This window comes from Pleurodeles waltl, chromosome 5 (genome assembly GCF_031143425.1).
Source record: "Pleurodeles waltl isolate 20211129_DDA chromosome 5, aPleWal1.hap1.20221129, whole genome shotgun sequence".
In the NCBI taxonomy this organism is placed as follows: Eukaryota; Metazoa; Chordata; class Amphibia; order Caudata; family Salamandridae; genus Pleurodeles; species Pleurodeles waltl.
The window spans coordinates 211495966-211520822 of NC_090444.1; the positions used below are offsets into that span (position 1 = coordinate 211495966).

At 44.7% G+C, this 24857-nt stretch overlaps 1 protein-coding gene across 5 annotated transcripts in view; it reads right to left on the reverse strand.

The window, feature by feature from the left end:
• The window catches only part of RPS6KC1 (ribosomal protein S6 kinase C1), a 546019-nt gene that overhangs the window by 62686 nt on the left and 458476 nt on the right, over positions 1-24857 (reverse strand). For all 5 annotated transcript variants that reach the window (XM_069233902.1, XM_069233905.1, XM_069233903.1 and 2 more), the window contains 2 exons: positions 24130-24212; positions 3969-4064 (listed from right to left, as the gene is read on the reverse strand). In XM_069233902.1, the coding sequence (XP_069090003.1) occupies positions 3969-4064; positions 24130-24212 (179 nt within the window). The remainder of the gene's footprint in view (positions 1-3968; positions 4065-24129; positions 24213-24857) is intronic.

A 24857-nucleotide genomic window follows, 5' to 3' on the forward strand; every position in this document is an offset into this window, starting at 1 on the left:
AAAAGTTCATAACTGAAAAAAAAAAAAAAAGAAAATCAATGTCACATTGCCCTACAAAATTGTCAAAGGCCATAAACTTTAGGTAGTAAATGAACAGTAACAGTGAATGAACTATAGGTAGTAAATGAACCGTAACACTGAAATCCACTGACAAGGTATTTAAAAGACACAAGTATTCCTGCTTCCCACTCTGGACAGCTGCTTCCTAATGGCTGCTCTCACACAACTCTGGAATCAGACCCACGGGTGTACACAAAACCGACCCATTCTCACATATTTTTCAGTGTCTCTAATGTATCGATCAGTCGATCCCTATCCCCTTTTCCCGTTGGACTAAGCCTAGGTGAAGACTTTTCCAAGAGCACAGATGTGCTCTACTCTGGCTTGGGTTCGTACCATAAAAAGAGTGATTCGTTTGTGCAGCTTCAACCACATCATGTATGCGTGCATTTTATGGCAGTGTTTTTCAATTCACACCAATCTAAAATGCATGATTTGGCCAGGCAAACAGGGTATGATCTCCTGATTTCGAGCCAAGCAGCATAGTTTCCAAAAGTATTAACACATCTGCTATCCTCTATATACTGAATGACAAAGTCTTGACAAAGCCGTCCCCCTCTCACTTTGCTGTAGAGGATGTCCAGAGAGTTTAACAAGTTTATCTTTAAATGTGCTGTCCCTTTCAGGGGAAAAACAATCTCTTCAAACTCCGCTCAGCGAGAGGTTGACAAATGTCGCTCCATGTCGCACAAACGTCCCTGCAAGCAATTGTAAATGTTGGCGTGTGTGTACTTTTTAAGTCAGACTCAATCCAGGCTATTGTAGGCCAGGAAGCACCTTGAACAAAGGCCCTTCTGTGTGTGCTGCTGGGCAGCAGGGCCACATGAGTAGCTTTCTGGATGTGTTGTTCTGGGATCTCCCCTGGCATGACTCCCTGCGGCGGTGGCTGTGATGGGGAGTGAGGAGGATGTCTTTTGACAAGTGAGGAGCCTAAAGAATGAGCCCGAGCTGCCATCAGACAGCATTTGTAAAACACAGATGTCAGAAATGCCCCTTCCTAATCTGAGAACTAACGCTGATCATCGGCACATTCCCGCTTCGGTTCTCTCGCGCCAAAAACCTGCTCTCAGCTCAACACAATAGAGGGGCAGTGGGAATTCTTCGCGCTTCTTTCCCTCTTCTCTCTGCCAACCCTGTCAAGATTTCTAAATTGCCTCGCCAAGATCAGGAGCAAAGTGCTGACTCCAGCACCAGCACCTGGATCCGAGACACGGTCTTCAAGAATTGAATGTCAAGCAGACTGGAGCCCAATCACATTTGTGTTTAATATTTCATCTGTGATAAGCCGCACCGCACTGGGGCTGATGAGCATTTCCTAACCAGCTGCTCAAAAATCAGTTAGGCTGAAATTTAGTTTGGAATAAAATACATCTTGTCCTCATAATATCTGCCCCCTCTCCTTTTTCACTGCTGCCACACAGTTCAGTTAGGATTGCAATGTATGTTTCATATGTGGATGGCACCTGCCTGACTTCTCAAGGGTTGTAAACGCAGGTGTACCCACTGACCTGCATTCTTTACTGTGAAAACGTGTATTCAGGTTCAACACATGCCCCCACCCCCAATTTTATAAGCAGGAACACAAAAACTGAATGGTAGTTAATAGATTTTACTAATGTAGATTCCTATTTTCGATGGACACACAGACATAAGTGTGGTGACACAGGTATGCACACACAATAACATACTTAGCCCAAAGAATAATCAAGCCACAACAGCTGATTTTTCTTAATGAAATATAGAAATCACACCCCACAATCAGCACTTCTCCCTGAAGATTTCATGACATCAGATTTAAACCTCCGCCAAGGTTCTGCCACGTAGCCGCCAATTACGAAGTGAAGATGGGAACAGCACTAACTAAAGGGTATTTTACATGTCTTCACCACTGTCAGAAACCCACCAAATCCCTTCCATAGAGAAGGTAAAGATTATTTGGTAGGTGAAATCAGGAGGATAAAAAGCAGCTTAGGAAGCAGGATGGATGGAGCAGGGTACTCATGAGCAAAATGAGTGATGCAAGTATGGGGGATGGATACGCATGTAGAGTTGGGGGCCATAACAGGTGAACAGAGGGAGAAGAATACAGAAGGGTGAAGTAAAGGGGGAAGCTTGTGAGTGATGGGGAGGATTAGAAAGGAAGGTGGTGACATTGGGAGGGTCAGGAGCAAATGATAGGTGGTGGGGAGGGGACAGAGACTGGAGGACAATGGCAGAACGAGGAGAGGTTCACGGCAGTGTGGGTAATGGGAATGGGAGAGACTGGTGGGAGATAGAAGAATAGAAAAGAAGAAGAGGCATGCCTGTCACCAGTTAGGAGAGAGTTCAGTTTTGAAGCACTCACATGAGCTGTAAGTTTCCTTTTGTTCCTCTTAAGATACATTCTGCTAAAAAGACTGACAACAAAACAGTGGTTGAGAATTTAGCCATCAAATTATAACTCCAGTTGTCAACCTCTGAAGATGTACTCTTGGCATAGTGGGCAGACAGCAGTAGAAACAGACCCACATTTGATGTCTGGTTTGGTTTTGTTGCTCAGGTTGCCATCTTTGATTGCTCCTCCAATTGTTACTGTGCTTATTTAAATAAAATGTGCATAACAACACGTTTTTGTACATCTCATGGGTATGCGCTATGTAAGTTAGGACTTTGTGCTGCCACTGTTTACAATCTGGAGATCTACCAGAGCAGAACAGAACCAGCTATAGAGAAGTTTGAGGCCCAATTACACACAGCCATGCATCAACACAACCTCATGCACAGCCCTCATTTCTTTGCATTCACAGAATCATTACCCAGATAGGCAGCAGCAGCGAGGCTGACAGAACAGAGTGAGGTGGAGAGTCCAGGATGAGGTGGAGAGAAAGAGAAGGTTGAGGTGAGGAGAGGGGAGGGGATGATGAATCAGAGAGACAAGAGGATAGGGAGGAGGCTGAGGCACAAGGGAGGACAGTGAGTAAAAAGGAGGATGGTGAGGGAGAGAGAAGGTGAGTCAGAAAGACAAGGGAGGGTAAGCAAGAGGTAGAGGAGGGCTAGCAAGAGGGGGAGGAGGGCGGGCAAAAGGGGGAGGAGGGCAAGGAAGAGGGAAAGAAGGGCGAAGAAGAGAGAGAGAAGGGAGAGGGTGGAGAGAAGGGCAAGGAAGAGAGACGGGCGAGGAGGAGAGAGAATGGAAAGTGGAAATAGAAGGGTGGCGTAAGAGTAAGTTTACACACAGGTCCGGAGAGTGAACGTGCGGTAAGGTAGACAGAGGGGAGGGTGAGGGGGGAAATAAGAGGGGGAAATGGAGAAAGAGAGGGGCACAACGGGGAAACAGATGGATAAGGTGGAGAAAAAGTAGAAGGAGAAAAGAGTGATGTGGGAGGTAGCAGAGGATCAGGTGAGTGGGACAGCAGGGGAAGCAGAGAGTCAGGAGAAGGGAGAGACAGAGAGAAAGAAGGGTGAGGTGGAGCGAGCAGAAGAGATAAAGCTCCTAGTTTAAAACCTCTAGAAATACACAGTTAAAACGAGTAGACGGAAACCGGCAGTAGGTGTAGATGCAGCTCACATCTGTACAAGGCCATCCAGCATGCCCACAGCCAGCCCAAAGCCTCCTGGGAGACTCTGGACAAACCCACTTATCATTATGGCTCACCCAGATCCCACGTCCTGGAACCGCGCCCGCGGTACTGTCTCCAGGGGCGAGGCGCACAATACATAAGAGCATATGGTGAAATAAAATGAACATTCATGGCCCCATATTACATATTGTCAATTTCCCAGGAATTCATCATGCAATCACTCTTCTCAGATACAACAAGATACCACAGCACGACTTATCGGTTTCTGCTTTCAAAGGATGATATTAATCATCCCTACTAGACACAAAACAATTTACTTCTTCAGTGTCTGGACAATCACACCATGCTTACCTGTCGAACCAAGGATCTTGCCTCCTCTGATACATGCTCTGGCATGTTCAAAAACGTGTGGGTGTTTATTCCCGATGGATGACAGTCAACCAGAGCCTGAAAAATCCGACAGACAACAATTACTTTGAGACCTCAAGCAGAAGAACACTTCTCTCACAGAACTTTAACCCTAAAACGCAATTATTAAAGGAGATTATTTGGCATTATTGTCCCTTGGTCTGGGAGTTCACCTCTGATAGCGACCTGTCATCATGCATAGAGAGAGGAAGGGTAAATAGGCAGCTTTCCACGCTCAGCAACAGGTGAGCAACACATCTATATGCACCAGCTCCCTAGTCTCCGCAGCACAGGAGCCCCAAAGTAAGGTGTTCCGGAGCACCCTAAGTACATTTTGCTCGTTGGGCTCATCTTCCCTGGCAACAAAACCAGTTGATGCCATTTGTTACAATTTGCACTTCCTGATGGTCATTTGTGATGACACACAATATAGCATCAGCACACACCACGCTTCCACTCTCTGTATTGTATGTAGTTGCATTTATATGGGGCTTACTACTCCTGAGCAGGTGTTGAAGCGCTTTAGGGTAGGAGGCACGCTACTCCGGAACTCGAGTTAAGTGGTTAATTAGTTGGGTATTGAGTACCATTGGTTATTTACTGGCTAGTATTGCTTATTTTGATTCATCTTGGGCTTTCGAGGACAGCCTCACTCTGGCTAAATTTAGGATTGAAAGAAACAGTAGTTCACGTCAGCTTTCTATGTCTTCTGAGTAAGTCAATCTTTGCCTTCCCCACAGTGCGAGTACCGCTGATTCAACGTGTAATACTATTCAGTGACAAGTGAAAATGAAATCGCGTGGAGGTCCATCTGTGGTAACCGAATACACTCAAAAGAAAATGAAACTGGCGTGATCCGCTCCCTCCGTGGCCCTCACAAGGCAGAGTTGTTCAGACATGGACACCCTCCGCACTGAAGCTCCGCAGACATGGACACGTCTGGCGGGCAGGATTTTCACTTCAATGGAAAACCGCACAACGTGAATGCGGCCTTTGTTCAAGTCACACCGCAATTAACGACGGAGATGTAATTAATGCAGACAGTTTCCCAAACAAATGAGAAAGATGAGTACTGACCACACGAGCGCACTAAAAAGCAACATCTTATCAGATAAACCTTGGACCAGTAATTAGGAAGCGAAAAAAAACTGTGGAGGGAAACTAGAGGGGGAGGGAGGAATGCCAGATGCCTACTTAAAAAAAAATAGTCGCAAAACTATAATTATGTTTGTAAGCTTTAGGTGGCGTTTGCCAAATCAATCAGTAAGCAAAATGTGGGACACGAATTCCCGCTTCAGATCTTCCAGTTCATACTTTCGTCACATTTATGAAGACAAAATTACACAAATGATTTCAGAGGAAAAAAGCTGGGTTAGCAGACGTGTAACAGGTTGGTAGTTTGTGTGGACCTGCCAATTGATAAACTTTTCCTGTGACAATACCTCCGCTACCACCTGAGGATGCTAGAGGGAAGCCTGCCAGGTAGCTGTAAGTTATGGCACACTGCCACACAAAGGCCGCATGAGGGGCCAACCCACTCGCAGCATCCCTCAATTCCGATCTCTGTGTAACTGGCAAAAACCGTCAGTGACATTTATGATTTAGGGAAAAAGGCCAAAGTTAAGACAAACCATACACATGTACGTAATGTAACATCCAGGTGTCTGCTCCTTTTGTGGGTCACTCCCAGAAGTCTGACTTCCTGACAGCATGAGGTACCTCTTAATCACTGGTATAAATTCTAACAGAAGGAACAAAATTCTCCCAACTACGTCTATTCCGCATTTCCTTCATCTAAAGATTTGCTTTACCTGTGCAAAAAAGTTTCCTTTGTCCAAGCTACAAAACAATGTGTTAAGTTGTTCTGTTAAGGGACGCATTTGAAAGATACATTGCTGAATGACATGTTAGTGAATGACACATAGAAGGTAATTTAGGACACAACATTATGGGTAACATTTTTTAAAATATCTATCCAATTCTTCATGGAAGTCCAGAAAGCAATCCTTATATTTAGCTTAAGGAATTATGAAGGATTAATGTATCACGCCTTACATTAGCCGTAGGATACAGTTATAATTTGGTGAAGGTTTGTACAGAAGTAGAAGTGTTTTAAAGAGGCGCCTTTGATCTGGGGATCCCAATGATGCACAACCATTTTAGGTGCTCTCTCCTTGGATACCTCAATATATTCTCTTTAAAAAAACTGTTTGGAGGATCTCTAGATACTGAGAAAGTACACATTCATAAATAACATGATTCAAGCAACTTGACTAATTTGAGATTTTTAAGTATTCAAATTCAAAATTGGTCCAGAGTGTAAGAGGTTGTGAATTCCACAAGTTTTTTTGCCCTTCTTTTAGAAGAGTGAATCTGTACATGCAAAATAAGCATGTATCTTTATTTTGAATGATACATATGTAGGAAAGTACCATCTTGCCTGGCATGTTACCCCCATTTTTACTTGTGTGTCAGTTTGTTTTTGCCTGTCTCACTGGGATCCTGCTAGCCAGGACCCCAGTGCTCATAGTTTGTGGCCTAAATGTGTTCCCTGTGTGGTACCTAACTGTGTCACTGAAGCTCTGCTAACCAGAACCTCAGTGCTTATGCTCTCTCTGTCTTTAAAATTGTCACTGCAGGCTAGTGACCATTTTACCAATTCTGATTGGCACACTGGAACACCCTTATAATTCCCTAGTATATGGTAACTAGGTACTCAGGGTATTGGGGTTCCAGGAGATCCCTATGGGCTGCATCATTTCTTTTGCCACCTGTAGGGAGCTCAGACAATTCTTACACAGGACTGCCACTGCAGCCTGAGTGAAATAACGTCCACGTTATTTCACAGCCATTTTACACTGCACTTAAGTAACTTATAAGTCACCTATATGTCTAATCCTCACTTGGTGAAGGTTAGGTGCAAAGTTACTAAGTGTGAGGGCACCCTGGCACTAGCCAAGGTGCCCCCACACTGTTCAGGGCAATTTCCCCGGACTTTGTGAGTGCTGGGACACCATTACACACGTGTACTACATATAGGTCAATACCTATATGTAGCTTCACAATGGTAACTCCCAATATGGCCATGTAACATGTCTAAGATCATGGAATTGTCCCCCCATGCCAAATATGGTATTGGGTGCCAATCCCATGCATCCCCGGGGCTCCAGCATGGACCTAGCTCTCTGGGGTGTTCACTGCAGCTACCGCTGCTGCCAACCCACAGACAAGCTTCTGCCCTCCTGGGGTCTGGGAAGCCCAGTCCCAGGAAGGCAGAACAAAGGATTTCCTCTGAGAGAGGGTGTTACACCCTCTCCCTGTGAAAATAGGCGTTAAGGGCTGGGGAGTAGTAGCCTCCCCCAGCCTCTGGAAATGCTTTGAAGGGCACAGATGGTGCCCTCCTTGCATAAGCCAGTCCACACCGGTTCAGGGATCCCCCAGCCCCTGCTCTGGTGCAAAACTGGACAAAGGAAAGTGGAGTGACCACTCCCCTGTCCATCACCACCCCAGGGATGGTGCACAGAGCTCCTCCAGTCTGTCCCAGACTGCTGCCATCTTGAATGCAGAGGTGTGAGGGCACAATGGAGGCCTCTGTGTGGCCAGTGCCAGCAGGTGACGTCAGAGACTCCTCTTGATATGTGCTTACCTGGTTAGGTGGCCAATCCTCCTCTGAGGGCTATTTAGGGTCTCTCCTGTGGGTTTCTCTTCAGATAACGAATGCAAGAGCTCACCAGAGTTCCTCTGCATCTCCCTCTTCGACTTCTGGCAAGAATCGACCGCTGACTGCTCTAGGACGCCTGCAAAACCGCAGCAAAGTAACAAGATGACTACCAGCAACATTGTAGCGCCTAATCCTGCCGGCTTTCTCAACTGTTTCCTGGTGGTGCACGCTCTGTGGGCTGTCTGCCTTCATCCTGCACTGGAAGCCAAGAAGAAATCTCCCGTTGGTCGACGGAATCTTCCCCCTGCTAACGCAGGCACCAAACTTCTGCATCACCTGTCCTCTGGGCCCCCTCTCATCATGATGAGCGTGGTCCCTGGAACACAGGAGCTGGACCCAAGTGACCCCGACAGTCCATTGGTCCTTCTGTCCAGATTTGGTGGAGGTAAGTCCTTGCCTCCCCACGCCAGACAGTAACCCTGTGTACTGCGTGATCTGCAGCTACCAGGGCTTCTGTGCACTTTTGCAAGGAATCCTTCGTGCACAGCATAGCCCAGGTCCCCAGCACTCCGTCCTGCATTGCTCAACTTGCTGAGTTGACCACCGGCTTCGTGGGACCCTCCTTTGTAGTGTTGAGACGACTGCCGTGCTCAGTTTTCTTGAATGCCTGTTCAAGTGCTTCTGTGGGTGCTGCCTGTTTCTGTGTTTGCTCACTGTACTGCTGAGCTCCCCTCTGTCTCCTCCTCCTCCAAGGGGCGACCTCCTGGTCCTTCCTGGGCCCGGGCCGCACCCATTTTCTTCAACCGCGACCTTTGCAGCTAGCAAGGTTTGTTTGTGGTCTTTCTGCGTGGAAACAACTCTGCATCCTCCAGCACGGCGTGGGACACCTTCTGTGCAAAGGAGAAGTTCCTGGCATCTTCCGTTGTTGCAGAATCTTCAGCTTCTTCCACCTAGAGGCAGCCCTTTTGCACCTTCATCTGGGGTTTAGTGGGCACCTGCCCCCCCGGACACTTTTGTGACTATTGGACTTGGTCCCCTTCCTTTACAGGTCCTCAGGTCCAGGAATCCGTCTTCAGTGCTTTGCAGTCAGTTGCTGTCTTTGTAGAATCTCCTATCACGACTTTAGTGTGTTTCTGGGGAAGTAGGGTAACTTTACTCCTACTTTTCAGGGTCTTGGGGTGGGGTATCTTGGACACCCTTGGTGTTTTCTTACACTCCCAGTGACCCTCTACACACTGCACTAGGCCTGGGGTCCCTAAGTGGTTCGCATTCCACTTCCTTAGTATATGGTTTGTTTAACCCTATGCCTACTGCATCCTATTGTATTCTACGGTGTTTGCACTACTTTTCTAACTGTTTACTTACCTGGTTTTGGTTTGTGCGTATATTTTGTGTATTTTACTTACCTCCTAAGGGAGTATATCCTCTGAGATATTTATGACACATTGTCACTAAAATAAGTACCTTTATTTTGAGTAACTCGGAGTATTGTGATTCTTATGATTTAGTGCTATATGATATAAGTGGTATAGTAGGAGCTTTGCATGTCTCCTAGCCCAGCCTAAGCTGCTCCGCTATAGCTATCTCTATCAGCCTAAGCTGCTAGAACACTACTAATCTACTAATAAGGGATAACTGGACCTAGCACAAGGTGTAAGTACCATCAGGTACCCACTATAAGCCAAGCCAGCCTCCTACAACATACTGCTTGAGAAATGAGTGGGTTTTGGAGGTTATCTTGTGTGTAACTATAATTTCAGCTTGGTGCTTTGCATTGCTTCTGAAACCAGTTCGAAACCTGGAAGACACTTTTGAATTAAAGAAACATCATATTGTTACATTAATACATTTATCACACTAATTTCAGATTAAGTAATAAATATACAATGTGACATAGATTAGAACTGTAATTCTAAAATGGTGTATTTTAACAGCAATTACATCTTTGGCTTTTACATTTATAGCCCTTTTCTACTTTTGTCTAGATACAGAAATGCTATTTGTGTATCCAGCTCAGGTTCAAATGTAAACAGCCTAAAACAATGCCCTTAGGTTGCTAAAGAAAGGCATCACCTTACATGTTGCACCCAGTACCACACCTTCTCTGCAATAATGAGCACTTTTTCAGGAAAGTATTGGGGAATATATTGAATATGCAAAGACAACACAAGAACATATTATCTTTGGATTTCACAGTGTCACCTTTAATATGAATATATAAGTATCAGCTTTCTAGGTCCCCATCAGTGATATTTTTATGATAAAGATAATGTCTGCTAATCTAACAATAGTGTTTTTATGCACTGTTACTGCTAAACAAACTAACATCAAAATCTGATGCACTGGATAAACTATTTGATAATAATAATAATTTTCACCAAATACATGAGCAACAGTTTTGAATATCGAGTATGTACAGCATCCTTTACACCAAAAAGGGTGAAATCTATAAAAGAGTACTGAAAACATTGATAAAGTCCAAAATATGGTAATATGTGAAAAAACAGCTAAGGGTACATCATCCGCAAATACAGTCCAGTGAATAATGTGATTTTAAAGACACTAGAGTATTGTCACAATTGGAAGCTTCAGCATATCAGAGCTAGATGAGGTTTGAAAATACCCCAAAATAATACATTTAGATTTAGATTTATTAAACAGGTGCTTTTGGCTGAGAAAAGTGCCTTTGACACAAGAATAAAAAAAATAAAATGAAAAATAACTCGTGTAAATATATAAAATAAGGAAAGGTGAATTAAAAACAGTCAGGGAAAACAATATGCATCCATGTAATAGTTAAGCATCAGATGACAACATTCAACTTACTGCTACAGTGTTTTGATTCAGAGGCACACTCTTAATTTACCTACAGTAAAGAAGTCTCTTTTTCTCGGGGTGTGAGCCATAATGAAATCCAAAGGAACTGTGTGTTGTATTCTCTGATCTTGGCATAAAGTGAGCAATTCGGCAAAAGCAAACTGCCTTCTTTCTCTGTAGCCCATAGCTTTACTAAGTGGGGCTGGCCATTTGGGAGAGATCAAAAATCTCCTCGGCCTATTGAGCAAAAGTTCTCGAGGCTTTTAATTTCTTTTCCATTTGCAATTTAGTGATCTGTTAGCTGATATTCATGTTCATCTGAGTTGTTGTTATGATCCTTAGAGGTGGATTTTCTTGAGTTGGAACAAGCCCTAGGCTCTTGGCTTCTTTCTCCAAACGAGCAGCAAATTTTGACCAAGTTCTAAAAGGTGAAATGGTCTCTCCAAGATGTGTCAACTAGGTTTACAACTGCCACTTGCAATCTTTTCATGCGTATTTTATTAGAACAATTTTCGATCTTTTCTGAATTGAATTGTAACCGACAAACAACTTACTTACCTTGGTAACGATTTATCTGGTAGAGACATATTCTAGTTGCAGATTACTTACCTTAGAATTTTCCCAGGCTGGAACCGGAGATTTTTCTTCGAGCAGTACCCCTGCATGCTGTCAGGTTGCGTCGGTCGACTCCGCGTCCGTCGTTGGCCTCGTGGTCACCATGATGACTTTGGGGTTGTATACAGGTGCGCTTCGGCGTATTGACGTCAGTTTATTTTCACGACTTTCCACGCCAAAGCGCAGAGCCATGAAGAACACTGTAAATGGTGTGTCAAAACTAAGGCCCTGAAAGGGGAATCCCTGTCCCTAGAAATCAGTTCGCAAGCAGGGAGGATGGGTAGGACAGTAAGGAATCTGCAACTAGAATATGTCTTTACCAGATAAATCGTTACCGAAGGTAAGTAACTTGTTCATCTGATAGAGACTTCTAGTTGCAGATTCCTTACTTTAGAATAGCTACCCAAGTAATACCATCCTCGGTGGTGGGCTGTGAACCAAGATCATACTCGTAAGTCCTGCAGGACCAAACTACCAAAGCAGCCGTCTCTGTGGACCTGACTGTCCAGGCAGCAATGCTTTGTAAAGGTGTACAGGCATGCCCATGTTGCTGCTTGATAGATATCCAGGACAGGAACTGCGCATGTTAACGCTGTGGTAGCAGCAGTTGCTCTGGTGGAATGAGCGTGCAAGCCCTCAGGAGGTTGCTTCACATTTTGATGCAAAGTAGTACCCACCATGAGATGGTAAGCTTTTGCACCAACTTCCCATTCTTCACATCCACATATCCAACAAAGAGTTGATCCTCCACCCGGAAATCTTTGGTACGATTGAGGTAGAACGCCAACGCTCTTTTTGGATTTAGACGGTGGAGTCTCTCCTCTTCATGAGAGAGATGTAGGGGTGCGCCAAAAGTAGGCAAAGTGATGGATTGGCCTACATCAAAAGGTGTGACTATCTTGGGAAGGAAGGAGGCCCTCGTATGGAGCACCACTTTGTCACAGAAAACAGGCAAAAATTAGGGCTTTAAAGAAAGAGCCTGAAGCTCACTCACTCTGCGAGCAGAGGTGATGCCAACAAGAAATGCAGGTTTAAGAGTAAGGAGCCGCAAACGACAATTGTGTAACAGCTCAAAGGGAGCACACATCAAGTAAGTAAGAACAAGACTGAGGTCCCAATGAGGCATGATAAATGGAGTGGGAGAAAACAAAAGGGTAAGTCCTTTAAGGAATCTACCCACAATAGGAGACTTAAAAAAGAAGGTTGGTTTGGCAATCTAAGACTGAGATAGCGATAAGTAACTTTTAAGAGTGCCCAAAGCAGAGCCCTGCTGGGCTAAAGAGAGGATGAATAAAAGAACCTCAGAGAGAGGAGCAGAGAGGGGATCAACAGACTTGTTGATACACCATGCCACAAATTTATGCCAACGACAGGCGTATACCATTTTGGTGGAGGGATGCCTGGCTGTCAAGATAACATTACAGACTTCAGGCGGAAGTTCAAAAGCTTTCAACTGCCGCCGTTAAATCTCCACACATGAAGGCGAAGATTGGACAGGTTTGGGTGGAGGACCTTCCCCTGTTGCTGCGACAGAAGATCTTTCCAAAGAGGCAGTCTGCCTGGAGGCCATGTTCAATAGTACTGGATACCATACTCTCCACGCCCAGTCCGGAGCCAGAGGGATTACTTGGGCCCGGTCATTCTTGATCTTCTTCAAAAACTCTGGACAGAAGCGGTATAGGTGGGAAGGAAGGCATAAAGGAGACCTGAGTTCCACTCAAGATGAAAAGAGTTGCCGAGCGAGGGCTGCCTTGGAAACTCCAATGAGCAAAACAGCTGACATTGCACATTTCTGCAGAGGCTAACAGATATAACCAAGGCTCTCCCTACTGCTGAAAGTGACGTTGCGCCTCCTTCGGATGGAGACATCATTAGTGCTCGACTATACATTGACAGCTGAGTTAGTATGGTCTGGCGTTCATAGAGCCCGACCAGATGTTGAACCACAAGGTATCTTGACAAAGGGTCCAGGACCCTACTCCGCCCTGTTTGTTGCAGTACCACATGGCAGTAGTGTTGTCCGTGAACACCTGCACCACCTTCCCTTTGAGAGAGGGAAGGAATGCTTTCAATGCAAGCCTGATCGTCCGGAGTGCTGGAAGACTGATGTGGAGTCCAGACTCCGCCTGAGACCAGAGACCTCTGATCTCTGCCTCTCCAATGTGGCCACCCCATCCAGGAGTGACGTGTCTGTCACTACTGTCAGATCTGGTTGGGGAAGGGAGAGGGATCTGCCATTGACCCAATCCTGATTTGAAAGTCACCACTGCAGATCTTCCGCAGTTTCCTCCGAGATCTGCACCATGTCAGAGAGATTCCCCTGACGCTGATCCCACTGGAACTTCCAAAGTCCCACTGCAGAGCCCGCATATTCCATCTGACGTGTCACTAGCAGAATGCAGGAGGCCATGAGGCCCAACAGCCTCAGAGTAATTGTCACCAAAATCCAGGATAGAGGCTGAAACATCGGAATCATAGCATGAATATCATGGACTCGATTTTCGGGAGTATAGGCCCAAAACTGCACTGTGTCCAGAGCAGCTCCGATGAAAGGGAGTGTCTGAGAGGGAGTCAGGTGTGACCTTGGCATGTTTATAGTGAACCCCAGCGTGTGCAGGAGGTTCGCCATAGTCTGAAGGTGGGAGATGACTTTCTGGGGCGTTTCCGCCTTCAACAGCCAGTCGTCGAGCTAGGGGAAGACTGAAACCCCTAACCTGCGCAGATGAGCTGCAACCACCGCCATCACTTTCGTGAACACCCGAGGGGTGCTGGTAAGGCCGAAGGAGAGCATGGTAAATTAAAAGTGCTTGTGACCTACCACGAATCGTAGGTAGCATCTGTGGCCATGCAGGACGGGGATATGGAAATAAGCGTCCCGCAAGTTCAACGCTACCATCCCGTCTCCTGGGTCCAAGGCAGACAAGACCTGAGCCAGAGCGAGCATTTTGAACTTCTCGTTCTTGAGGAAGAGACTCAGGGCCTAAAGGTCTAGGATAGGACATAAGCCCTTGTCCTTTTTGAGCACCAGACAGTAGCGGGAACAACAACCACAACCTACTTCTGGAGCAGGGACCCTCTCTATGGCTCTCTTGGCAGAGAAGTGCCAGATGATCCTCCGGTAAGTGGCCATAAGATGGAGGCATCGGCGGTGGGGCAGTCTCGAAGGGGAGGGAGTAGCCCCATCAGATGATCTGCAATACCCACCTGCCCGTAGTGATGGATTCCCAGTGGGGCAGGTGACAGCGAATCCTGCCGCCAACTGGTTTGAGATGGGGGTATGGACTAGGAAGGTTTGGATGCTGCAGCAGGGGTCAGGTTGGACAGGGCAGACCTCTGGTTCCCTGTCCCACAAGCCTGTGGGATTCTGCATCCCCGGCCATGAAGGGGCTCAGTAGTGTGGGTGGCATGGGGGCTAGGAGAGGGACGCGACAGGGAGCCCCTTCCGTGGCCACGAAAGTGGCGAAAGGTGGACTGTTGGGGCCGAGGGGAAGTCGAAAGGCCAAGGGCCCGAGCCATAGCCCGGGACTCCTTGAACCTCTCAAGCGTCACCACCGCCTTGTCTCAGAAGAGACGGGTGCCATCAAAGGGCATGTCCATAAGGGTCTGCTGGACATCCCCAGTAAAAACGGATGCCCTCAACCAGGTGTGGGTCTCAAGGCCACAGTCGATGCAACCGATCTACCCAGAGAGTCGGCCGTGTCCAGCCCACATCGAATAGTGAACTTTGCCGCATCTCTCCCATCAGTAACAGCTTGGGAGACGATAGCCCAGACCTCTTCTGGGATCTGTAGTAAAACTTGCGCAAACGTATCCCACAAAGAGTGGGTATATCAGCCAAAAAGGCGTGATGTATTCAATGACCACAACGCCAGACTGGAGGAAGAAAATATGTTCTTCCCTGTTTGTTCCAGTCTCTAATTCCCTATCCGGGGGAGCAGAAAGGAATGTGCCAGATGATGAGGATGCCTGGTTAACAAGGGCTCTCAGGCGTGGGGTGTTGGGACAGGAATTCAGGGTCGTTCCGGGCGGGCAGATGGCAGTGAGTGATTGTACTATTCACAGGAGCCCCTGTGCTGGGTCTGGACCAAGTACCCAGAAGGACATCAGTGAGGGCTTAATTAAAGGGAAGAGAGACACCGAAGTGGAAGCCCCATGGTGAAGCACCTCCGTCAGGAGATTAGTCATGGCTGTTTCAGTGGGCAGCACAAGGCTAAGGACCTCAGCCGCCCTACTGACCACCATAGAGTAGGAGGCTCCCTCTGCTGCAGCCATGGTAGGAGGAAAAAGCATGCCAGCCTCTGGAGAAGTATCCAGACCACTGGCCTCGCCTAATTTCTGTGCCCAGTCCATGTTAGGGTCATCCAGCTGGTATTCATAGGGGTCCACCGACCCATCCAAACCTTCCTCTAATTCGTACCCAAATGAAAATGGGTCAGAATCTGACCTGGGGTGAATAGGCCCCATCGAAGTTGGAAGCAGCATCGGCTGATGCTGTTATGGCTACGGGTCATCGGGGATCAGGATTGGATCGATGGCGATCGTGGGCAGAACCGACATCGGGAGTTTTGACGACATAGCTGGCGCCAGGGAAGGTCGTGATGGTACAACTGGCATCGGCACGAATCCACTAGCGGATCCGGAGGGTCCCTTGGAGACCGAGGCTGAAGCTGCGGAACCTGAAGGGCCCCCATCCGAAACCCCAGGCACCGAAAGCGTAGCAGAAGGGTCAGACTGCCCAAATATGAGACGCATGTCCTCATAAAATTATTTTAAATTGGGCAAGGGTCACTCCAGGTCCCAGAAACTCAGGGTGTCACAGAGTGGACCCAAAAATAGGCTCTGCGCACAAAGGCCTGGAACGTCGATGCTCCTCCCGTGTTTCATCAGCTGAGCGATGCCAGTGACCTGAAGACTTTTGAGGACGAGTGGTGGTGACTCCGCGAACGGTCTCAAGACCTTCCTCTCGAGCAAGGCTGGGATCGATGTGGAGTCGAGCACAGGGCCACCATGAGCTTTCGGGACCGCTCCCTCAAAGCCTTCGGGTGCATGGCCCAGCACTCGGAGCACGACTTCGGGTCATGTCAGCACTCCAAACACCACAAACAGACCTGATGCAGATCCGTCACCGATATCATGTGGTGACAGACCTCGCAAAGTTTGAAACTGGTCTTTGGGGACATGACAAACCCAATCATCAACCACATAATCCCCTTCCTCATTTTCCCTTATTTTCTTCCTTTCCACTCCCTTTGAAAGTAAAGCTCTATGCTTTCTTCCCCTCATTACTCCAAACGGGGATTTACCTGTCACACTATGAGGTGTAGTACAATACGACCAGACAAGATCCTTAACAGCTTTACGCCAACCCACCCCATTGCTCATTGTTAACTGCAAGCCATCCTTTAAAGTTCTGTTTCACCTCTCTGTCAGTCCATTGCTTTGAGGATAATAAACTGGTGTTCTTAAGAGTTCAATGTCAAACTTTTTCAACAAATTAGAAAAGACATTTGGCACAAATTGTACCCTATTATCAGATACGATAGCTTCAGGTACACCTTCAGAGTCAAATAAATCCAATAAAAACACTAGCACCGCTTCTGCTGTGACAAACTTTACTACTGGCCATCTTGAAAAATAATCGACCACCACTAGAGCATACGTGGGTATCTTACCCAAGGCATACAATGGTCCCATAACATCAATGGCTATTTTCTTCTAGGGTCCATCGGACTTGCTCGACTCTATAAGAGATTTTTTTCACAACCTTTTGAGATTTATGACTCCACACACAAAAAAACACATTCTCTGATGTGATGTTCTGCATCTCTATCCACACCAGGTCACCAGTACTCTGACCTAATGCGCCTCTTGGCCGTACTCAGGCCCAAATGGGCTTCGTGAGCAAGTTTCATCACACATTCACACAGAGTAACAAGAACCAACAATTACTCCCCTATAATATAACTATACTCCAACATTCTCATCACCAAGCGGGCTATTCTAGGAGTGTCCCTACCAGCAGTTTTGGTAGAGAAAACATCAATCAAGGGTTGATGATCTGTCCTTATTACAAAATTAATTCCCCAAACATACTTCCTAAAATAGTTAACACCCCACCAACAAGCAAGACCTCTCTTTCTAAGGTGGAGTGTTTTTTTTTACACTTCTTTCGGGGCTCTGGAGGCATATACAATGGTTGCTTCTTTGCCCTCCCTCACATGTAACAACACTCCGCCTAAACCAACAGAACTAGCATCTGTGTTAATATACATAGAGAAGAAGGGTAGTGGTAGTAAACAGAATGCACTTCCCAAGTGTTATATAAGTATGAATATAATATATTTAGCAAAGAATTGTGGTGCAGTACGGTTAGATGAGCTCCACTACCCTACAGCGTGTAGTGGTATTTCAAAGAAACACCACAGTGTAAATTGGTTATAGACACCGTAGCACTCAGAGTTCATAAATAAAAAGTCCTACAGTAGTGTTCAATTGCAGTAGATTCTTTTTTTGGAAGACATCAACAAAAATTCCTTCAAATGATGATCATTCCATAGCCATCATATTCAATTGGATGAACATTGTTGCATAAGCAAGCCAACACGTGTTGAGCCTTGAAAAAGTCACATGTCGTGACGAAACACGTATTGGCTTGCTTATGCAACAATGTTCATCCAACTGAATACGATGGCTATGGAATGATCATCATTCGAAGGGATTTATGTTGATGTCTTCCAATAAAAGAATCTACTGCAATTTAACTCTACTGAAGGACTTTTTATGTATGAACTCTTTGAGTGCTACGGTGTCTAGAACCAGCATCTGTGTTAATGATGCTTTGATCCTTGGTGTCAAATAGTTTAAGTGCAGGCGCAGAAGCTACAAGTTTTTTCAGTTCCCTGAATTCCAACACACACTTCACACCACACAAATCGCTCTTTTTTGCACATCTATTATTTCTCATAGACTTAGTTTTGTCCTCAAATATTGGGACAAATTTCGAATAATACTTGGCCTCACCCAAGAATGTCCTGAGCTGATCCTTGTTGCTTGGAGAGGGTGCACTTTCAATAGCCGATACCAATTTCGATTTTGAAAAGACACCATTTTGGTTAATCCAACGGCCCAGGTATTTCACCCCAGGTACTCCGATTTAACACTTCTCTTGTTTGATGGTCAGCCCACTCTCCCTCAAAATCTTAAGAACTGTTCTCATAGCATGATCGTGGCCACCCTGGTTTTTACCGAACACTAAAATGTCATCCTGGAAATAGGTCACACATGGAACATTCTTAAACAAGTGATGCATGGACCTTTGGAAAACAGCATATACCGAAGCCAAACCAAAAGGCATACCCTTAAATCTAAAAGCACCTCCAGGAGTAATGAAAGACGTTAGAGCCCTAGGCTCAGGATGTAGTATTATCTGATGATGAGCAGATGACAAATCCAATGTGGAAAATACTTCAGCCCCCTTCAATGTAGACAATATTTCACCAGTATTTGGCAAAGGATGCCTATCTACTCAGATGGATACATTAACATCTCAGATGTCCACACACAAGCATTACACCCCATTGCTTTTCTTTGCAATCACCACAGGAGCTAGCCATTCAGATGCTTCAATCTCTTCAATTACACCCTGTTAACACAATTCCTGACGTAACGATTCTCTCATTACAATGGGAACGGGGCAAGACTTGGGAGCCTTGGGAACAGCACCTTGTTTCATTATAATTTTGTGCATAAATCCCTTCAGTTTACCCAACCCTTTTCTACACACCTGAGGATATTCTTCTACAAAAATGAATTTCTGCACAGCACTCACATTTGTGCATGCCCCCAGTACCTGTTCAGGATGATTAGGGTCCAAACGTATTCCAATATCTTTTTGCTATGGGCAACCTAAAAGACTGGCACCATCTTCCACAAAATACACCTTGGACATCACATCCACACCCTGGATCTCCAACTTGGCATCCATATAACCCACCTAATCAATGGGGTTATTACCAGAGGCTACCAAACGCACATCAGGAGGCTTGATTTCGCGTTCAGGGAATCCTGACATATACTTATTCCCAATCAAAGTGTATCATGCCCCTGAATCAGCTAACACTCTCACATAAACACTGATGACCCAATGAGGTCCAGCCACATTTACACTTCCAACATCCAACATCTACAAGATAAATTGTTGCCCAACCTCATCATCATTGCCACACCCCACTGAACAGATCACACCCTTAGCTTTCTTTCCCCCAAATTGTCTCCCCTTGAAAACTCTTGCAAAGTGTCCTTTAGCTTTACAACTCTTGCAGGTTTGACCAATTGCATGACAACTGGAATCCGTTGCTATATGCCCCTGTAAACCACACCTGAATCAAGTCAAGTCACTTCTCTCTTCTTTCTTTGCAGATGTGCTGGGTTGCTCCGTTTTTTAGGGTCGAGCCTGCGTTGCATGCGCTCGCGCATGCGTATCGCAGCAAGACGCTTTAGTATTTAGAAAAGGGCTCGGAGCCCTGTCAACTTCACATCAGTGTTTTTTATTGGTTCGTGGGCTTGCCTAATAAAATCTGCTTGCTTTCATTAGTCGAAGGCACGCCTTTTCCGGTGGCTAGCCCTCCTCGACCAAGTACAGAAAACATGCAAGGCTCGCTGTTTTCCATCGGGCTCGTGGACTTCTTTTTCTCTAATTTATGAGCGCAATCTCGCTTGGCAGAAGTCGAGCGCTTTACATAGTTGATTTCACTTTTTCGGGTTAAGTACATAAATGCACTTTTGCCCGATAGGTGAAAAGTCGGGTTAGGAGTTTACAACGCAATCAGCTCTAACATGAGCAAACGCGAGACCCGTTGCATTGTAAATGCTTGTTTATATTTGGCATCATCCGTATGAATGGAATTTACTGTTCCTGACTGAGTTGACAACTCTTTTAAATCTTCGTCTGTTATTTTCATTCTTTTTATTATGTCTATTGCCATTTGTAATGTTAGTTCTTCCGTGTTTAATCATTTTTCCTGTATTTTTTTATTGTGAACTTTCAAAATTAGTTGGTCCTTTAACATTTTGATCCTGAAACTTTTTGTAATTACAGGATGACACCAAAGCTCTCAAGCCAGCTACATAACTTTCCACCGATTACCCAGGTAACTGACATCTTTTCAAAAATGTTAACCGCTCCACTACCACATTTTTATTTTTTCCAAAATTCGCAGCCAATTCCATGGCAATATCATACTCATCTTTGTCTTCTATGTTTTCATCCTCAGGATCTGGTAAGTATTTTTTAAAACGTGCCTGCCTTCAGCTCCCAAACAGTGTTTTAGCATGGCAAGTTTCCTTGGTGATGTAAAAATATCATCAACCACAGCCAAGACATAAGCTTCAAATACTTCCTTCAAATCCTACCAGGATATTAGTGGTTTGCCTGGGGAATTAAGAAAGCACACCGGAGCTGCAAACCCTTCCATGGTAAATAGCTAGAAGGGAAAACAATGTCGGCAAGGAGATTATTATTATTTCTTATACATTCTAACCAGGCACAAAAATATAGATGAGGGTGTGCCTATCACCAAGTGCAGCAAAGTACAGCAAGGTATGTCAAAACATGCTGAAGGAACGTATTTTCTGAGCGAGAAGCGCTCGAGATAAAGTTAAATAGGTTTTCCCATTTCCCCAAGCAAGGGAAGTCAAAGGTTGGCCATCAATGTAGTTCTTGCACGAGACGTGCACGAGACACTGCTTGCTAGCAGTATTTCTTCAACACACTGGTAATGCTTGCTGGGCAATGTGAGACACGCTGGTGCTAGGCAACGCAGCGCAGGACTTCCTCGAGGCAACGTGGCGCAAGACTTCCACGAGATGCGCTGACGTCAGAAGACCTCGAGAAGCCCAACAGGCACCACTCTTTAGGTCAAAAATAATTTGTAAAAAATGCTTTCAAATTCACCTTCCTCTCGAAGTCCAGCAGTACATATCACCATCCAGACATTATGAGAATGACAAGAAGCCGCAGCAAAACAGCATGAACCTCGCTCACAACACAGCGGAACAGCATCGCACACATTAATTCTGGAAGAACTACAGATCAATCCAGCTGTCCCTTCTCCCTGTCGCAGAGTCCCTTGTCGGCAGTGAAGAATCAGGGAGCCGTGCACCGAAGGTAGTTTAAATAAATTTAATCTGACGTGCGACCGGGAGGGAGATTAACACCAACTCAGTCCCCACATTCCCAGTTAGAACCCCCGTGACGTTCTATGGCGCGATGCTGCTTGCATGTTTAATATAAAACATTACATTTATATTTTTCAATAGCTGTAGAGATGAATGTATTCCATTTGAGATTGTTAGCAATGGACAGGCCCAGATAGTAAAGGTGTTCACTTCTTCCAGTCTTTTGTTATTAATAGTAAAAGTTTTCCAGCTTGTTTGGGTCTTTCTGAAAATCATTGTTTTGGTTTTCTCTGTGTTTATTTTTAGCCTGTTTTCTTAAGTACATGTCCAATGCCTTTAGTTGCACTTTTGTGTTTGCAAACACTTTGGGGTTCTAACGATTAATATGGAGTAGGTGGCATATTGGAGTGATGGACTTTGAAAGCCTTCAACTGCAAGGACGTCTATGCTTGCCTTCAGAATGTAACTGTAAAGGCCATTTGTACAGTGAAAATATTCATCTTATTGCTCAACTTGCCTAGCGAGCAACAAGGGTGGTACGATTTGCTAACTCCCCTTCCCACTTTCTACTCTAACAATGTAATCCTTAAATGATCATAGCAAATCTCATCAGGAATTGTCCTGCCAGTGAATTATTTCAGATGCTATTTAACAATAGTGGTATCCTGATGATGACCTCATGATTTATCCACCTCTTGCAGGTGGCAAATATACACAGCTTCATGGATCAAGATATCAATTATGGTCTTCGTTTGTATCCCTGCAAATTACCAGCCTCTTTTGGGGCCAAATCTTCATTGTCAGAAGGCTGTTTTTGTTCTGCATTTTTTCACTCTTTATTGTATCATTCACATTGCACCAATACAATATAATTAACTTGCTATTTTGGCAAAATAGTAATTTGGTACAATACAAATGACTAATTGAGGGGGAGCCACTGTTCTAATACATTATTTTACTAACCCAGGTTCCTCATTAATTTGGCTTGCCCTGTCTTATTATACAAAGCGCTATTTCGCCCCAAGCCGTCAAGGCTGAATATTTAATCTTCTTTCTGATTTAAAAAAAAAAGATAGAAGTAGACACCTTGCTTTTGCTTGGAATGGCAATATCAATTAGTTTGTAGGAAACAACAGTTACAATAAAAACAGAAACAGTCCAAGCCTCAGTAGGACTTTTGAAGAATCACAATACAATTAAAGTTGTTTTGGCAAATGGAAGTGAGGAACAGGCAGGTCCCAGAAGAGGGCCTGAAATGTCTTGCATGTAGTAGGTCCTTACTTTGTGGCGGCTTGTCATCCGGACAAGGCACTGACAATAAACAATGATTCTCAATTCTCCAAGCATTGATCACTGCACAAGGTTTGAAAATTCTGACATTGGGTCTGAAAGAGGATGACAGACCAGTGGGCTTGAGTGGTGGTTAATGTACCATGATGTGAGCAAAATGAAGATGTATGGCTGTGTCTGAGCAGAGTCTCAGATCACACTAGAGTAAAATATTGATGATGTAATTCATTAACAATTATAACACAAAGCAGAGGGGCATGGATTGTCTGGCAGGGATGTTAACCAAGTAATCCTAAGGGCATCTGACAAACTTAACAGTATGTATAATTTAAAATAAAGATACAAACTTAAGAGATAATGCCTGTGAAGCTATCTCCTGATGAAGCTCAGTATCTGATTTTAAGAGACAAATGTTCCTAACAATGCAGAGGCGAAGGGGGCCTCTGGTGGTCTATGGGTCTTGAGTGGTAAGACACCAACGATGGTAGCCCTAACATAGTACTAGAGATGTCTTCAAAAATCTGACTGTTGTTTATTTTTCTGGACCGGTGAAGTTCAGTTATTGAAACCCAGACCAGTGACTTTTTTGGATTAAAAAGAGCCTTAGTGGCCCTTGTAGCTTATTTGAAAGACAATATTTCCCGACCCCCTCCACGTTTTGATGCCTTCTGTTAAGCAAGCAAGCTCATATGCTTTATTGGTACAATACATAGAGTTTCAAAATTGCATTGACTCCTTCTTAAGTAATCTCTGGCATCTCAAAGGCTTCACATATGAGAAATACCGAAACCTATCCTTTGTTCAAGAAAAGTTATCAAAACCAGAAGTGACTGGGTTTTAAAGTCTGCATTGCACCTTTTAATGGAGAAACGGCTGTGGGGAAACAAGACCTTAGCTTTGAGTATCAGAACCAGAGAGAATGTAAAGCCATTTATGATCGAAGACTGTGTTCAGGGTTGGCTCTTTGCCCTCTGGATCAGTGTGTCTTTCTTCTTTGGATCAGTTTCTATCAGGCTTGAAAATAGAAAGACTACAGAAGAACCTTTAAGACAACAGAAGAACCTTTCTTCCCTAGTCCTTCAAACCCTTTATGTTGAGAATGTCAACAGATTTGGACCTTCCTTGAATTGTAATCCCCAAACTCACGAATACTGTAGATTGAATGGGCTTGTCAGTGTTGCCAGAGATGCTCCACTTACCAGGCTGGTGTTACTTGTGTTGTAAAAATAGAGAGGGGGGAGCGTGAGACTCTGCACAATAAATGGATTAGTAGAGAATACTTGCTAACAGATGTATGAAGGCAGTGAAAAATAAAGTGGCACATAGCATGACCATGTCGTATGAAAATAAGGAACTGAGCATGTGAAACAAAAGGGAGATCCAGAAAGTGAGTTTTAAATGGAAGCATTCCTAAAGCCCTGCTGTGGAAAAACCCTCCACAAAAAATGGTCAGATATCAATGGGTAGTTTAAAAATGTACAGAAGAAAGCACATCAAATGACAAAAGTACAGTCAATTAAAAACAATACACGTTTCAAACATTACCTTCCCTGTAAGAAGTTCAAAAAGAACAGCACCCATACTCCACCAATCACAGGCTTCGGTCTCTTCCATTATAGCTCCAATCTCTAAAAAGAGAACAATATTTTCTTTTATAAACAAAGGTAATATCCACCTTCAAAAACAACAGAATTTAACAGAAAAAAATTACTTGTTCATTCCCGTCACCTCTACTGGTAGGTGATTGTAAAGGGGAAAAAAGCAATAAAAAGGTAACTTTAAAACTGCATTTGAGGTATAAATAAAATAATCTGATGGATGGTACACAAGACTAACCTAAATGGTGCTATGAATAAATATAATTATGTGCTCCGTGCGCTCCTGGTCTTTTCCTACACGCATGAAAACGCTACCGTCATACAGAATATAAGGACATATCCGAAGATGGGAGGGTGGTGGTATTGGAAGCCTAGCATTCCACATTGAAGAAAACCTCAAGAAAAATAGTTTTAATTGCTTCAGAGCCCACCAGATAAGAACATGTCCAAATGAGGAGACTGACCATACTGGACCCAACCACAAAAAGAAAAGCATCATTTTATGGGTTGGTCCAATCAAACGAAGTTTGATTCCTTGGCATACATCATCAAAAAGGGATCAAATTAGTGCGTCTTGAGGGGCACGCGATTAGCAGACAATGCAGTCATAATTCCCAATGAAATGCTACCAATAGTTAAAAAAAAGAAAATCCACAAAAATAGAGCCTTGGGAAA